Source organism: Cryptomeria japonica, chromosome 4, assembly GCF_030272615.1.
Source record: "Cryptomeria japonica chromosome 4, Sugi_1.0, whole genome shotgun sequence".
NCBI classification, from domain to species: domain Eukaryota; kingdom Viridiplantae; phylum Streptophyta; class Pinopsida; order Cupressales; family Cupressaceae; genus Cryptomeria; species Cryptomeria japonica.
In genome coordinates this window covers 177,473,344-177,491,736 of record NC_081408.1, presented here as the reverse complement: position 1 = coordinate 177,491,736, position 18,393 = coordinate 177,473,344, and the positions used below count along the sequence as shown (strand labels likewise).

General features: G+C 35.1%; 1 protein-coding gene across 1 annotated transcript; it reads left to right on the top strand.

The window, feature by feature from the left end:
• Positions 1–375: 375 nt before the first annotated feature.
• Positions 376–4,224, top strand: LOC131032046 (coniferyl alcohol acyltransferase-like). Its single transcript, XM_059218993.1, has 3 exons — positions 376–807; positions 2,349–2,909; positions 4,126–4,224. Exons 1-3 carry the CDS (start codon positions 376–378, stop codon positions 4,222–4,224), a joined length of 1,092 nt encoding a protein of 363 aa, XP_059074976.1.
• The last annotated feature ends 14,169 nt before the right edge of the window (positions 4,225–18,393 follow it).

Genomic DNA, 18,393 nt, shown 5'->3' with positions numbered 1-18,393 from the left:
TTTATTTCTTTGTTTTAATTTTTAAATCTATATTTTAAATTTTTTTACGTCATACCACATGTATTGTGGCAGCGATTCAAGGGAGGTCATTGGACTGTCCATCCGGACATTTTATTTTATTTTATTATATTTTTGTTTTTTAATTTATTGTAATATTTTTTTCTTAAGTAATGACACAAAAGAAATTACAACAGCAAAGAGACACAGATGCAGATGCTTGGCTTAGAGTTTTTTTATCTCCACCCATTAATTCTCTACATGACTTTTTTCCTATATAAGAAGAAAGATGCTTGCAGTAATTTGCATAATCATTTAGCTGATATTTAGTTTAGCTTTTCACTATTCCTGTGAAGAAGATCAGAAAGTCATTTTGAGATGGGCATTCCAAAGGATTATAATGTGGAGGTAGTCAAAAGAGAAGTTGTAATCCCTGCTACTGTAATCCAAGAGCATGTTCTTCCATTCAGTAATATAGATCTCACAGTTCCTCCTTGTGGTGTGCATGTCTTCTTCTGTTATGATAAGCCCTTTCAAACCAGTTTTGTATCTGTTCTGTCAAATCTGAAAAGCTCTCTGTCCAGAGCTTTTATGTCTTGCTCTGCTTTTGCTGGAAGATTGGTCAGCCATGGTGATGGGGACTTACAGATGGTCTGCAATGGAAAAGGGGCTGAATTTTCAGAAGCTTATGCTGACATTTGTCTTACCCAGGTGGAGTTTTGCAATCCCATTGCAGCTATTGAGGGAAAGCTTGTTCCTCTGCTTGTAAAGGATTCTGAAGGAAATGGCTCCCCAGTTTTTGCTGTTCAGGTAATTATGATTATAACCCATAAGTTGATACCTAAACCATCTCTTCAGCTTTTTGCAGGCCAGAAGGATAGATAAACTTTTGCGCAGTGCCAATCAATGAATATGAAGTTTCGGATTTGTTAAGTTTTTGGATTAAAATGTGTGTAATGTTTTTCATCATTAATGTTTCAGATCATATTTCATGATTTATGATAGGATGAAATAGTTAAAGAACAGAGATAGATCATGTAATATGATCTAAAACATCGATGATGAAAAAACATTGCACAGAGTTTAATCCAAAATCTTAACCGATCTAACATTATAAACTGTAGAAACATTATAAACTGTAGAAACTATGTGACATTAAAATTATATTGGTGAGGTTTCATTAGTTATGGTTCTCCTGTAAACAATCTAGATATGAAAAGATAAGTAGTTACAAAATACTGTTCAGGTTTCATTAGTTGTGTTCCTCCTGTAAACAATCTAGGCATGACTCTAAGTAGAATTTAAGGCTGGTCACTGCTATTGAATGGCTCATAGTACTGTTCAGGTACCTTGATACAGTGGGAAATTCTGGCTACCAATTTCTTTAGTGGTAATGAATTCAATTATTGTCTTCTTCAATAGAATATGATGCAAATTGACTTAAGTAGCATATTCTAATCAGCTATCAGACTGCACATTTGATGTATATATTAATTAATTTAAAATATAAAATGTGTTGTATTCTGATTTTTAATTAATCTACACTAAGTTTCGATTTGTTTAGGTGGTTCATATGAAATTACTTTAGTTTCTTCAATAGGACCTGTCTATTGTATAATTTCACATCAATCACTTAAGTAAGTCAAAGCTTAGAATATGTTGTCTAAGTCAGATTATTGACTTTTTCAATAGAGTATAACGTCGTTTGGCTTAAACAACACACTCTAAGGTTTGATTTGCTTAGGTGGCTCATATGAAATTACTTTAGTATTTGTGATAGGGCCTACCTATTTGTGTAACTTAAAAAGAGTCACTTGAGTAAGTCAAAGCTTAGAATATGTTGTCGAAGTCAAATTATTGACTTATTCAATAGAGCATAATGTTGTTCGACTTAAATGGCATATTCTAAGTTTTCACTTGTTCAGATGGCTCACATGAAATTATATTAGTTTCTCTAATAGGGCTTACCTATCAGCGTAATTTCAAATGAGCCACTCAAACAAGTCAAAACTTAGAATATGTTGTCTAAGACTGACGAGATATTGTGCTACATTTTCTTTCATTCTCACTTTTGAAATTCTCAAGTTTTCTTCAAACATATTTTAAGTGAAATGATTTCTTTTTTAGTTTAACAAATTATCTATAATTTGTATTTCAAAGAACTCTCTCCCCTTGCTTTCATACTCTAATGATAGATAATGAATAATCCAAAGCATTGACAATAAAAATCTAGAAATTTAAATCTATAATAATATAAGTAAAGAAATAAAAATTTGATTGCATATCTAATAATTTATTATAACTATTATTTTATTACAATTTTAAGCCATTTAAGTGTTTGACAATTGCAGGTAACAAAGTTTAGCTGTGGTGGCATAGTTGTAAGCTGTACATTTGATCACAGAATTGCAGATTCATTTTCTACCAACTTGTTTTTCACATGTTGGGCCAATCTTTCTAGAAATGAGCCAATTGGGTTCATAACTCCAAGCTTTACACGCTCCATTTTAGTCCCTAGAGATCCCCCAGATTGTTGTTCTGAAATTAAAAAAATGTATACAAAAGTACAACTCTTCCCACAATCCAACATGCAAATTCCGCATCCTCCCATAACAAGTAGAATCTATTATCTCAATGCCAAGGATATAGAAATGCTCCAACAAAATGCAAACCAGAATGGAAACAAATATACTAAATTAGAGGCATTTTCTGCTTATCTTTGGAAAATGTTGATTCAAGGCCAAGAGATAGAGAACACAATGAATTGTAATATGGGCATTGTTGTAGATGGGCGTTCTCATTTAACAAGGATGGGAATGCCTACTAACTACTTTGGAAATGTTATATCATTGCCTTTTGCTAGGGCTAGAGCAAAGGATATCAAGAAGGAGCCACTTTCTTGGAGTGCAAAGGTAATTCATGACGCAATATATAGTGCAACAAATGAGGAGCATTTTCAAAGCTTAGTGGATTTTGTTGAGATATCAAAACCATCATTAGTATTTCCAAGGGTACGTGAATCCATAGATGAACCTTCCTTTATTGTGTCTTCTGGCTTACATTTTCCCTTGTATAAGGTTGACTATGGATGGGGGAAACCTTGTTTGGCAAGCCACTATTTAACTTATGTTCCAGGTTATGTCATGCCAACCCCTAGTCCTTATGGAGATGGTAGTTGGCTTATATACATGAACCTTCTAATGGATCAATTGAATGCTATTGAGTCCCATCCTAAATTTATTCTACATCTATTCTCACAAAATCTTTTTTGTGGTCAAAAAAGTCTATAACTTCAACCATTCAAAGGAAATTATGGTTTTGTAATTGAGAAAGAAATTGATATCCTTATTAATTGTTTCAATAGTGTTCAGTGGAGTCATGTCAGAAGGAGAGGAAATTGGGTTGTTGAAGTTTGATAGTGGAGGTTATTAAGATTGCCCTATATGGGATTCAAGTAGTGCCTTCAAGGATTTTGTGCATGTTTACCACAATGCCTCTTTGGATTCTTGATTCATGTAGGTGTGTTTCTTGTGGAAGTTATGACTCTTGGAGTGTCTTTTATGCAATCTTTGTTATTCCTTTTGTTGATTGGTTTTTCATTGATTCACTTTTATAGTATAAGAGAAAACATTACTAATGATACTCACAACATGAACAAACTTCAAGGAGACAAAGGTTTATATGTTGTCTATGGAGTTTTGAGGGTTGTTCATCTTGTAATGATTGTCTATCTTTAGTTCATTTGGATTTTTAAGATGTTTTGGAATTGGTGCCAAAGTTCTTTTTAAGAATGGTTAGACTCATTTTATAATTATTTGTTATTTTAATATTTTTCTCTTTAATGTTAAAAAATCCCTTGATGTCCTAATGTAATTTCTAGACTAGGGTACACAAATGTTGAAACTATAATCATGCTTTATGTTTTGAATGTATGCGAGAATTCAATTATTAATTATTATTTGTTCTGTTTATTGAGTAATTAAATGGTTATGAACTAACTGGTTTTGTTGTAATTCACAAAATGGTTTATCAGTATTTTCTTGATAGAATACAATTTATTTCTATCAAAAAAATAAATAAATAAATAAATTTTTATTGAACCCCCCCAACACAAAAAGGGGCCTGCAGGGTACTGTGGGACCACCACAGGTACACTGTGGGGCCACAGTACCTGTGGTTACCTGCAAGTACACTCAGGGGCTGCAAGTACACTGCAGTCACCCGTAGTGCCTGTGAGCACAAAGCCCCCAAAATTTTTAATTTAAAAAATAAAACCCCAAAACAAACAAATTCGCCCCCTCCCCACCCCCCTTTAACAATTAATTTTTATTTTTTAAAAATTTTCGAAAATATTATAAAACGGAAAAAATAAAATAAAAAAAATTTGGACCTGTACCTGCAAGTCTGTACGGTGGGCTAGGAGGGGAGATTTTTTTAACTCGAGGTAATGGAAGCCGATTTCGACGAATCGACAATCGATCTTGGGGCTTTTGGGCCTTCTGAGCACAATGGCGGTGATGGATTTGTCCAAAAATGCTCCAAAATTGCAGATCATTGTCGGGACAAGTCACCACCCTCCACCTTCAAACGACTCTAGATTTGGCCTCAGATGTCAGATTTGGATGAAACAAAAGGTGATTCTTAATTTATTGAACCTCCTCTATCCTCTGGTGATCTTAGATTCGACCCAAAAAGCTCCAATAATAACTTGCAATAGAAAGCTCCAAAATACAAAACCCCAAATTTCTCTCAATTGGCAAACCAATGGCACTCTAATGGCTTTGATACCATGTGAGAATTTGCCAAGATCTACAGGAAATGGAAAGCACAAATAAGAGAGACAAAATATACGATAGGAATAAACTGTATTCTATCAAGATGCAAAATATGATCAACTGGATCATTTCAAGATGTTGTCCTTGATTGTGTTCATACAATGTAGATGAGCTTGCTTATATAGGCAAGGCTATATGGATATGTGAGCACACAAACATGACATGTGGCTCAATAAGAAACAAGGATACGTAGGAAATAGGTGTGGGCAGGTAGGAGAAACAATATAATATTCCACATGAGGTGGAATGTAACAACAAGATAAGATCAACACCATAAAAGGTGAAAATTCTCCTACACACACTATCCCAATATGGCACAAACACCCAAGTGTCTCATACCCAAACTACTATGAAATGCATTATCCTAAGTAAACTTAAGTATAGTTTACTAATATCCATGATGAATAATTTTTTATACCAACATATCTATACCTATGCATTATCTTTTGGACTAACCAAGTATTCTCTTATAACGATGTGTAAGAAATTAGGACGGTTTTGCTAATGCAAAGTTGCAACAATGCGAACTTAAAATTTCCATCTAAAGAACAATATTGAAACCATTAACCCTACTTTATGTCTGTAAAAATTGAGTCACACTAGATTGATTTCTTGATTGTGATTTACTTGCTACATGCAAGTTGTGTCCTTAAACCTTAGTCAACCACTATACTCTAGAATGATAAGTTGAATAAACCCTCACCTCCGCCTAGGTAATCTATAAGAGATAGATAGTGGACCAATGCATTCCCCATTCCATTGAGCAAGTGTTGACAATTCTATTTCAGCAATCAATACCCTTGTATTGATTGAGTACTAAGATATGGAAAACAAAAATAATGTAAATGTGTGTAGAGTTTAATAAATTTTGTTCCATAATGTAAGTGTTGCATAATTCTTAGCTTGGAAATTATTTTATTCATTATCAAGTGTGAAGATTATAATAGTCTAAGTTATTTTGATGTGTCTTGTTTGTATGTTTCATTATCGATATTGGTTGGTGATTTTGTAAATGTATTAATTAGAATAAAGGCACAATAGTTGAAATAAGTATCTTAAACCGTCTTTGGAAGTAGGAGGTATATATAAGAATAATATAATAAAAGTTACTTAATAACTCAAAACATAAACTATAAAAGGTTTAATATGATTAGGAATAGTTTAATGAAGAGATTTTTTTTGTTGTTGATAAAAGTGGCAAATCCATTGAATAATTTTAATAATATATATAAAAGTTTACAAAAGCCTCATTCAGACGGGCATACTGGTAAGAAAGAATCAGACGAAGAAAAACTCCAGTTGCAGCCCTTGACCAAAAACTTGATTAAAAGTACCAGTTAAAAAATGCCCTCTACATGACGATAGACCCAAGACCCAACCCAGTACAAACCAAAAAACCTGATAACCCACAAAATTACATACAAAAGGAGCCCATAATGTAATAACTTACTCTACTTAACCTAAAATTTTGATTGATTTTTTTTTTAAATATATAAATATTGATTTCTTATTCTTACTTAATCTTAATTGTGTTTGATTCAATCACATACTTAGGTACATCTATTCAAACGAGATAGGCATCCATCCAACTGGGATGGGAATCTAACCATACGGGTTAGGCATTTGTCCATACGAGACTAGGCATCTAACTATATGGGTTAGGCATCTAACCATACAGGTTAGGCATCTCTCCATATGGGATAGGATTTTTCATCTATCCAATCTAGGATAGGCATCTACCCAAATAGGGTAGGCATTTATTCATAAGAATAGGATATGCTCTAGCTTTAGACTTTAGACTCATTGGGACCATCTAGGTTCTGAGCCACTCTCTAAAGACTACACTCCCCTACTAGGAATGCACTGAGGTTGTCATCTTTAGGAGTATATAAAAAAAATTATATAACAAGCTTGAGTTTTTCCTCGAAATTCAGCCTAAAGCCTCGGGAAGTCAAGCAAATCTATATGGGATTCCTTCTGAGTATGCATTGAATTAATTTTAACCTTTCAATTAGTATTTGCACCATTGATTAAAATACCAAGAAGCTTCGAGAACCAAATCCTAATCCCCATCCCCAAATGCCTAAGTACAAGGGACAACTTCGTCCCTAGACTGCCTACATACCCATTTCGGCATGGGATCAAGGCGTAAAGTATGTAGTTCTGGTTTCTAACTATGGTTTAATGTAAACTATTTGGTGGGTACACAACCCTCTCTAGGGTCAATGTCCCAAACAATTTCTTTGTGGTTGCTACCCACGATGGTAGCTCTATAGCAAAAAGGATCAAGTTGGCCTTATGCTTGTGGCCTAAAACATCTAAGTCCTATTTCCTATCATCAACGTCACCCTTGACCCATTATCATCCACCGAAAATCATCACTTGATAAGGAAATTCCAAAACATCACACACAACCAATACCCTAATGGGGTTTTTCTAAGGTTTAACTGAGCGGATGTAAATTCATTTTTAAAATTTATCTTTTTAGATTATTGATCCAAGGGGGATTACTCGCCCCTTGGATTTTAACTTCCAAATTACCCTTATTTCTCCCTAACGATTTATAGGGATGATGCCACAGATGTCGTTGTTGCATCTTTATTAGGAATTAAGTGTAGTATTCAACACGATGGTATTACCCGTAAGTGTGACCCATAGGCACCATAGATACTGAGCGCTACTAAGGTTTTTTGTTTCCAACTCCCCTTGTTTAGTTGTTTATCTATTAATTCCAACTATTATACTAATGAAAGGTTAAATAAATAATATTCTAGTGCAACTCGAAATGGAGACTATTATTTGCAAAGAATTAAACAACTGAAAATTAAACTATGATACTAGTTCTATGAAAATGAAGAATCACTTGAAATTATCAACCTACTACTAGGTGATTAATATTAAAATTAAGAAGGACTATTATATCTAGCTTCTTGAAATGTAACTTGCATGATATCAACAATTATGTAACTTGCATGATAACAATAAACATGCAACTTGCATGATAACAATAATACATAACTTGCATGTTAAACAATAGGTAAATAACTTTGCACAATGTTCAACTTCTTAAATGAGGATAATTTCAACTAAACATTGAGTCATTTTCTTGAAATACACAAATTGTTAAGGAGACTATGAATCTAAACATGTTTACTTGGAAACTAGATCCTTTAAAAAAATATATATTTGAAGCAAACTATAGAGGTGTTTTTTGATGTTCAATAGATTTACGGTATAGAATGTCTTCAAATAATCTCTACTTTGGGGAAAGGTTCACTTATTTTATCTTGTGGAAAAGCTTGAAATAATTATTCCTCCTTTTCTTGGTTTTCCTAGAAATTAAATATTAAGGAATCTAACTATTGTTTCAAATTCTAAGAGTAGTTAATTTAAGATAATGGGTTACTTAATGTTTATTTATTCATTTGAAGCTATAAATATCAATTAAGAATTGTGTCCATTGAAAGGTCATTTATTTTGCATCCAAAAGGACTCGTTTTCTGTCATGAAGAGACAAATAGACTTTTTAACAAATATTTGTAAATTAAATCCCCATTTAATAATCTCCAGGGTAAGTGCACCAAGATGGTGAACAAAATGGGGGGTATAAGTGGCCACTTTTTTTTTTTCTTTCTGAAAACAGGTAAACCTGAACTTCAAAGTGCTATTTGAAGGCCGTGCACTCAAAACTAGTTGTTGAAAAAACAATAAGAATTGTAGTACTCTGAATCTAGTTTCTAAACTACTAATTATTAAAAAAATTGGATAATATTAAGAGGGTCAAACCTTTCACACACAAAAAACTGTTCTTGATTTTTTCAGAAAAATATAGCATAGTTGTTTTCGTGCGCTGCACAAAATATATAGTTAGATTTAGTATTTTGCAAAACCCTTTGGTAGGAAGATAGGTAAGAGTGAGATCTAGAAGTTGTGTATTTTTTTGTAATTTTTCGTCTAGTATTTTATTTTTTATGATTTTTTGAAGTGACCGCATCCTGAAAATTTGGTATCTGTTCGTGCGTTGGGCATAACTTGCATCAAAATAATCAAAAAAGCAATTTTTTTTTTTTTTTTAAAGTGTATAGAATATAGTGTAGAATAATAATATATAATTTATTTTGAATTTGGTCAATTATATCAAAATTTTAAAAAAAAATATTAGACATATGTCTGTGGTGCAGGAGCACCTGAGCACCTGAATGCTCAAATCCTAGCAGGTATAACATTTTCTTGCAAATTAAGAATGTGTGTTTATTTTATGCTTCTAGTAGGTTTAATAGGTTTGTTTTGTGGTGTAATAAAGTTTGGAACTCATTTGTGTTAAGAGTTTCCAAGATTTTGTTTTTTTTCTCAATGGGCCAAAAATTGTCAATTTTGGGTCCAAATGAGCATTTTTGAATTTTTGATGTTGTAAAGCCTTCAAAGGAATTGGAGCATGTCTATTTAGTGTTTCTAATGATTTTTGAGACATTGGTTTGAGTGCCAAGTCACCGGGAGTCAAAATGTAACTTTTTGAGCAACAAAAGTTGTCAAAAGTTGTCAAAAAGCTATCAAAAAGTGCAAAAAAAGACTTTTGGTGGTTTTGGTTAGTTCCAGCCTGTACCTATCCGTACAAAGGATTCAAAAATTTGGCACATGTATAAAAAATATGTTCCAATCATTGTAGATATAGTTTACATTGGAAAAATAAGAAAAATACTTGTTTTGCTCTTATTTTCTGTGAGTTTTTAACTAGTTTTCTGCACTTTTTAGAGTACAGTCCGTACCATGGCTTCATGAGTCCGTACTGCTCCTATTTCTGATTGATGTGATCTCCTTTGATGTTTTAGTAGTGATTGGAACAAGTTTTATTTGAAGAGTTCTTAAGAGAAGCATTGTTTTGTGGTTCCAATGGAAGATCATTCATGGTCCAATTGATTTCTTCAAAGTCTCTTCATCCATGGCTTTGAAGAAGTTTGTTGGACCCTCTGTACATACTCTACCATACATCTATTTTCCTTTTCTAGCAATGCACAAGTGTTTGTAAGCCCATGGCAAGTGTGTGAAGTGAGCAACTTGGCTTGGGTATTCTCAAATTTGTTTGAATGGTACTTTGCTGTTCATAGCACTGTACCTTGAAATGTTGAAGAAGAATCAAGTTGACAAGAGTCAGCATTGTACTTTACCATCCTTGTCTCTCTCATGACTTGGTTTGGATGCAAGAGGCAAAGGTGTAAAACGGACTGCAAAACAGTGAGTCACTATTTCATTATTAGATCCTCATTGCCAACCTCTCTAAATGGATAGTATGGAATGATGTATTCCTCTTTCTTGCATCATGAAAATGTATTTGCAAGTGGTTTCAATGTTGAGATGAAAAGTTACACAAATTGATTGTAAAGGACCTAAATAAGGATCCTAAAACAGTGTACTTTTGTCACAGTCATATAATGTTGTCATACTTTGTGGCATCCTTTTGAATGTTCAAACTTACAAGCCCTTTGGAGAGGTTATGTGCATTATTATATCATGCCATTAACACCTGTTTGCAGACCAGAGATAGAGTGAAGAAATAATAAAAACCAAGAAAGACAGTCATATCAGTTTAATGCAGTCAAAGTGTAGTGTAGGCGGATGAAGGAACAACAGCCATAATAAAACTCTTTTCCTATTTGTTTTGCAGGCTGTTCCAACTCATGAAAAGACATAGTTGCATCTATATTTGTTAAAATTTCATTGTATTTTCTTTACCAATGTTGGAAATGTATGCAAAACCTTGAAAAGTTGCTATCTCAGTCATCTAGACTGATTTTTCTGTGTAAATGCAGCAGTATGGTAGTTGTTTGACAAAATAACAGTGTGCTCAGATAAGTTTTGAATCTTTGGAGGTGTTTTTTATATGTTGTAGCAAGATTTGAAGCATTTAAATAGGTCTACTATCATGAGGAAGACTTGTAAATTGCAAACCCTCACTAGAAACCTCAAAAACCCTTGAAAAGTGCATATTTTGTGGGACAGTCCTCAAACAGTCTGTACAGTACTTGCCATAGAAAAAATCCTTGAGTCTTCATCATTAATAGACCACATCTCCAAGGGTTTGTCATTAAGTTTAACAGATTTAGCAGGGTGAACACATTTCATTAAAAACTAGGGCTAATTCTAGTAGCCTTTTTGGAGCAAATTTGACCATTTCATGAAATCGGTAAGGAAGGGGAAGCAATTGGTTGTTTCAAATCATCAAAATTGATGAGTAAAGACCTGAGACACCCTATTACAATATCCAAATCATTTTATTGAGTCATTTAATCAAATTGACCTTTTTGCACCTAGAAAGTTGCTTTGAGTAACCCTACGTTCTTTGCATCCAATTGAGAAATTTCCTTACTTGAAAAGTGAAGGATAGTCATCATACCTTGCAGACCTGTCCAGATGCTCAATCAATAGATTAATATGATTGAAATCCTTAAAGGAGCAAATAAGATTAGGTAAATCATGGTTCTCCAACAGTTGCCCATTCCTGGAAGAGAGGAGATTCAGCCAGTTGGACAACCAAACTTGTTCATTTTTGGTGACACTCAAGAGGACCTCATTTCAGACTTGAATGTCTTAGCATGGAAGGTAAGGAGGAGTGATGTCCAATACAATAGGGTGCAAGCAGTGTTGAATAGAGAGGAGGAGATAGGAGAAAGGTTTAGAAGAATCCCATTTGTGCCTAGGGATTGATTTTGGAAGAACATTGTGAACAAAAGCCCACCAACCTCAGGAAGACCAACTTCCTCTCTACCTCCTCATCATAGTGGTATTAGAGCCAATTTAGATTTGGGTTGAGAGATTAGCACATGTCAGGTAGTGAGTCAGTGGGAGACAACACCAACAACATGGTGACCAATGCAGAGTTAGCAAAGAGGGTGGAGGATCAGGTTGAGGAAAATATACTCCTTAGGGAAAGATTACAACAACTTGAAAGTAAGTTGAATTGGGTAGAAGTCAAGACTGAAGAAGTCAGTGAGAGAGTAGAAAATGCTGAAGATAAGAAGGAAACCTTAGAGGAAGAAGTCCCAGAACCAGATCCAATCTTGGATAGAGAACAAGAAACCCTTTCCCTAGATGGAGTGTCCCTTTTTAGTGGCAAGATGGAACCAGAAGCACTAATGGTTTGGATAGAGGGTCTAGAGAATCACTTTGAATGTGATGGCATTACTAAAGCACAGAAAGCAAAGGTAGCCAAATCCAGAATGAGGGGGGCAGCCTTGACCTGGTGGAAATTCATCCAAGAGGAAAGGGTGAAAGAGGGAAAGAAACCCATAACCACCTGGAAGACAATGGTAACTAAGATCAAAGACACCTACATGCCTGAAGATTATGAAATCCAGTTACATAGGAAGAGACAAAACTTGAGATAGAAAGACCTAGATGTCAGTAGTTACACTGAAGAATTCCAAAAACTAAGCCTTAGATCTAAGGTACAAGAAGATGAAAATGTCAGAGTAGCTAGGCATCTCAATGGGTTAAGATGGAATATTCAGGAAGAGTTAAGCCTATGGTGTCCCAACACATTACAGAAGTGTTTTCAATTAGCACTGAAGGTAGAAGAGAGAAACAAGAAGAAACAAGAACAAAATGGTAGAGGCAGAGGCAGAGGAAATAGAGGCAGTCATAGAGGTAGTTTTGGGGGAAGAAACACATATCATAGGTCCCAGGGAGAGTCTAAGCTTATTGAGCAAAGCAGGGATTCTCAGAGCAGACCCAACTATAGGGGTAGGGGATCAGGCAACCCAGGAAGGGGTAGATCTAATGGACCTGGAAGAGGTTCATACTTCTCCACAATGAAGTGTTACAACTGTCAGAAATTAGGCCATCCAGCATATAGATGCCCAGAGAAGCCAAGTTCATCTCAAGGAGGTGATAAGAGAGTCTATTTTGTGCAAGAGAAAATCACACCAAATCAAAGGTGTCTACCATTAGAAGAAGGGGAAAACCTCATGATCAGGAGGATCCTCATGAAAGAGCCATCTCAGAAAGATATGCCTCAAAGGAAAGCTCTTTTCAGGATCAAATGTAAGATCCAAGGAAAGGTGTGCAAAGTTATCATTGACTCAGGATCAACTGATAACATCATATCAGAGGAAGCTGCTACAAAACTTCATCTACTTAGAATACAACACAATGAGCCCTACAAGGTCACATGGTTGGAAAAAGGGCAGCATGTATTGGTGAGTGAACAAACATGGGTAGAGTTTAACATAGGTGAGTACCAAGATAAGATTCTGTGTGATATGCTACCTATGGATGCTTGTCATTTGCTTTTAGGAAGACCTTGGCAATTTGACAGGAAAGCACAATATGATGGTGAAAAGAACTCATACTCATTTTTCAAGAATGGTATCAACTATAAAATTCAGTCCCTTAACGAAGATAGTGAGGGCTGCAAACCACAAGTTCCCAAAACTTTGTTAGTTGGTGAAAAGGAGTTCATTCATACCTTAAAAGAAGGTGATGGCATAGGTTTTGCATTAGTAACTAAACCAACTGATGAAAAGAAAGAAAAGAAGGTAGAAATCCCATATGAGGTGTAGCAACTTCTAGATCAGTTTAAGTCAATTGTTAATGATGGTCAACCAACCTCCCTACCTCCTCAGAGAGCCATTAGCCACCAGATAGACTTCATCCCAGGTGCATCATTACCAAACAAAGCTACTTACAAAATGACACCTAAACAAAATCAGGAAGTGGCAAGACAAATCCAAGAGCTCTTAGACCAAGGATTGATTAGAAAAAGTATTAGTCCATGTGCAGTACCCACAGTGTTAGCACCTAAGAAAGGTGGGGCTTGGAGACTTTGTACAGATTCAAGAGCAATAAACAGGATCACAATCAGGTATAGATTCCCCATCCCTAGGATAGAAGATCTTATGGATTGTTTAGGGGGAGCAAAATATTTCAGTAAGATAGACCTAAAAAGTGGTTATCATCAAATCCGCATTAAAGAGGGAGATGAATGGAAAACAGCTTTCAAGACAAATGAGGGGTTGTATGAATGGCTAGTCATGCCATTTGGGTTAACAAATGCACCCAGTACATTTATGAGATTGATGAATGAGGTGTTACATGACTTCATAGGCAGGTTTGTAGTTGTGTACCTTGATGACATCTTAATTTTCAGTCAAACCAAGGAAGAACACCTCCAACATTTGTAGATTGTCTTACAAAGATTGAATGATGAACAACTTACTATCAATCTAGAGAAATGTGATTTCCTTAAGCAAGAGTTAGTCTATTTGGGTTTTGCTATTTTAGGGGGTGATTTGAAGATGGATCCAGATAAGGTAGAAGCCATAGTTAATTGGCCAACCCCTAAGAATGCTAGTGATGTCAGGAGTTTTCATGGACTTGCTCAATTTTATAGGAAATTTATCAGAGGTTTCAGTGAAATATGTGCACCTATGTTGGAAACCATTAAGGGTGGTGTGAAAGTGAAATTTCAGTGGATAGAGGCAGCCAACAAGGGATTTGAATTGTTGAAAGTCAGAGTTGCTACCCAACCAGTGTTTAATCTACCTAGTTTTGACAAATTGTTTACCTTAGAGTGTGATGCAAGTAATATTGCTATTGGTGCTATTTTGAGTCAGGATAATAGACCTGTTGCATTTTTCAGTGAAAAGCTTAATGATGCTAAGAAGAAATATTCTTCATATGATCTTGAAATGTATGCTTTGGTTCAGGCACTTAGAAAATGGAGGCATTACCTTCTTCCTAAAGAATTTGTGGTTTACATTGACAACCAGGCACTTAGTTTTCTCAATTCACAGGATAAGCTTAGTCACAGACATGTTAAATGGGTAGAGTCTTTGCAAGCATATACCTTTACTTTGAAGCATAAGAAAGGATAGTGCAATAAAGTAGCTGATGCATTAAGTAGGAGGTTACTTACTGTTCAAGAAATTCAGATTAGAAGTATTGGTATAGAATGTTTTAAGGATTTATATCCACATGATTTTGATTTCGCTGATATTTACAAGGTGTGTCAAGATTTTCAGAATACTTTTCATAGTGAATATGCTGACTATACTTTGCAGAATGGATTGTTGTTCAGGGGTGGACAGTTGTGTGTGCCAAAAGGTTCAATGAGGGAGAATCTGATACAGGAAAAGCACAATGGTTGCTAGAGTGGTCACTTTGGTCTTAATAAGACTTTGGAATTGGTTCAGAGGCACTATTTTTGGCCTAAGATGTAGGCAGATGTCAAGAAATATGTTGAGCAATGCATGGTATGTCAGAAAGCCAAGGTTACTAGCACTAATGCTAGTTTGTATCAGCCTCTTCCCATACCTTCTAGGCCTTGGGATTGCATCAGTATGGATTTTGTGGTAGGTTTGCCCAGAAATAAAGCAGGGTGTGATAGTATTTTTGTGGTTGTTGACAGATTCAGTAAAATTGCACATTTCATACCTTGCAAAACCACTAATGATGCTAGTCACATTGCTTTTCTTTTCTTTAAAAAAGTTGTAAGAATTCATGGTTTGCCATCCAGTATTGTATTTGATAGAGATGCTAAGTTTTTGGGTCATTTTTGGAAAACTTTATGGAAGAAATTGGGTACTAACTTGTCTTTTGGCTCAGCTTACCATCCACAGACAGATGGCCAAATAGCAGTGGTGAAGAGAACATTGGGTAACCTACTTAGATGTCTTACCAAAGAATATGGGCAAAGTTGGGATCAACTCATCCATCAGGTAGAGTTTGCATACAATGACAGTGTAAACAGATCCACTGGTAAGAGCCCATTTCAGTTTGTTTATGGAATGCATCCTAGAGGTGTTTTCGAGTTAAATGATGTAACTAATTTGCAACATGTGAGTGGTACAACAGAAGATATGGCACAGTCTATGAAAGAAATTCATGAGCAGGTACATAAGTCTTTATAGGAAACTACTCAAAAAGTTAAGGAGAGAGTTGATGCTTCAAAAAGAGATGTTCAATTTTTAGTGGGTGATTATGTGATGGTCCATCTCAACAAGTCACAGTTATAGAAAGGAGTGCCTACTAAGTTGCAAATGAGAAGAGTAGGACCATGCAAAATCTTGGCTAAATATGGCCATAATGCTTACAAAGTTGATTTGCCTAATGAAGTTTCTATGTCTCCTATTTTCAATGTTGCAGATTTGGTGCCATTCAAAGGGGAGCTACCATCTGATTCACAAAGAGTTTCAGATCTTTCTCATTCCCTTTTTGATCTTTATCTCCCCTCTTCTTCTACTCCCATTCCTCAGCAGGTACTAGATTCAAGAATCATCAAAAAGACAAGACACCATACCTACATGGAGCATCTTATTAAGTGGAAGGATAAACCAGTTTCTGAAGCCACTTGGGTACCTGAAAGTGAATTTCTCAAAACTGGAATTCCTCTTTCTTCACTGCCCAAAGGAGTCACATGACTTCTTTGTCCTTAGGGGAGTATGGTACAGGAGCACCTGAGCACCTGAATGCTCAAATCCTAGCAGGTGTAACATTTTCTCGCAAATTAAGCATGTGTGTTTATTTTATGCTTCTAGTAGGTTTAATAGGTTTTTTTTGTGGTGTAATAAAGTTTGGAACTCATTTGTGTTAAGAGTTTCCAAGATTTTGTTTTTTTTCTCAATGGGCCAAAAATTGTCAATTTTGGGTCCAAATGAGCATTTTTGAATTTTTGATGTTGTAAAGCCTTGAAAGGAATTGGAGCATGTTTATTTAGTGTTTCTAATGATTTTTGATACATTGGTTTGAGTGCCAAGTCACCGGGAGTCAAAATGCAGCTTTTTGAGCAACAAAAGTTGTCAAAAGTTGTCAAAAAGCTGTCAAAAAGTGCAAAAAATGACTTTTGGTGGTTTTGGTTAGTTCCAACCTGTACCCGTCCGTAAAAAGGATTAAACAAGTTGGAACATGTATAAAAACCATGTTCCAATCATTGTATATATAGTTTACATTGGAAAAATAAGAAAAATACTTGTTTTGCTCTTATTTTCTGTGAGTTTTTAACTAGTTTTCTGCACTTTTTAGAGTACAGTCCATACCATGGCTCCATGAGTCCGTACTACTCTTATTTCTGATTGATATGATCTCCTTTGATGTTTTAGTAGTGATTGGAACAAGTTTTGTTTGAAGAGTTCTTAAGAGAAGCATTGTTTTGTGGTTCCAATGGAAGATCATTCATGGTCCAATTGATTTCTTCAAAGTCTCTTCATCCATGGCTTTGAAGAAGTTTGTTGGACCCTCTGTACATACTCTACCATACATATATTTTCCTTTTCTAGCAATGCACAAGTGTTTGTAAGCCCATGGCAAGTGTGTGAAGTGAGCAACTTGGCTTGGGTATTCTCAAATTTGTTTGAATGGTACTTTGCTGTTCATAGCACTGTACCTTGAAATGTTGAAGAAGAATCAAGTTGACAAGAGTCAGCATTGTACTTTACCATCCTTGTCTCTCTCATGACTTGGTTGGATGCAAGAGGCAAAGGTGTAAAACGGACTGCAAAACAGTGAGTCACTGTTTCATTGTTAGATCCTCATTGCCAACCTCTCTAAATGGATAGTATGGAATGATGTATTCCTCTTTCTTGCATCATGAAAATGTATTTGCAAGTGGTTTCAATGTTGAGATGACAAGTTACACAAATTGATTGTAAAGGACCTAAATAAGGATCCTAAAACAGTGTACTTTTTGTCATAGTCATATAATGTTGTCATACTTTGTGGCATCCTTTTGAATGTTCAAACTTACAAGCCCTTTGGAGAGGTTATGTGCATTATTATATCATGCCATTAACACCTGTTTGCAAGCCAGAGATAGAGTGAAGAAATAATAAAAACCAAGAAAGACAGTTGTATCAGTTTAATGCAGTCAAAGTACAGTGTAGGCGGATGAAGGAACAATAGCCATAATAAAACTCTTTTCCTATTTGTTTTGCAGGTTGTTCCAACTCATGAAAAGACATAGTTGCATCTATATTTGTTAAACTTTCATTGCATTTTCTTTACCAATGTTGGAAATGTATGCAAAACCTTGAAAAGTTGCTGTCTTAGTCATCTAGACTGATTTTTCTGTGTAAATGCAGCAGTATGGTAGTTGTTTGACAAAATAACAGTGTGCTCAGATAATTTTTGAATCTTTGGAGGTGTTTTTTATATGTTGTAGCAAGATTTGAAGCATTTAAATAGGTCTACTATCATGAGGAAGACTTGTAAATTGCAAACCCTCACTAGAAACCTCAAAAACCCTTGAAAAGTGCATATTTTGTGGGGCAGTCCTCAAACAGTCCGTACAGTACTTGCCATAGCAAAAATCCTTGAGTCTTCATCATCAATAGACCACATCTCCAAGGGTTTGTCATTAAGTTTAATAGATTTAGCAGGGTGAACACATTTCATTAAAAACTAGGGCTAATTCTAGTAGCCTTTTTGGAGCAAATTTGACCATTTCATGAAATCGGTAAGGAAGGGGAAGCAATTGGTTGTTTCAAATCATAAAAATTGATGAGTAAAGACTTGAGACACCCTATTACAATATCCAAATCATTTTATTGAGTCATTTAATCAAATTGACCTT

What these genes read in the sequence shown, in the direction of transcription:
- LOC131032046 (XM_059218993.1), top strand. Translation starts at nt 376, where the DNA reads ATGGGCATTCCAAAGGATTATAATGTGGAGGTAGTCAAAAGAGAAGTT. An exon ending in CCCCAGTTTTTGCTGTTCAG is followed by an intron (nt 808 to 2,348) that starts GTAATTATGATT and finishes TGACAATTGCAG; the next exon opens with GTAACAAAGTTTAGCTGTGG. An exon ending in CACTTTCTTGGAGTGCAAAG is followed by an intron (nt 2,910 to 4,125) that starts GTAATTCATGAC and finishes AGGGGCCTGCAG; the next exon opens with GGTACTGTGGGACCACCACA.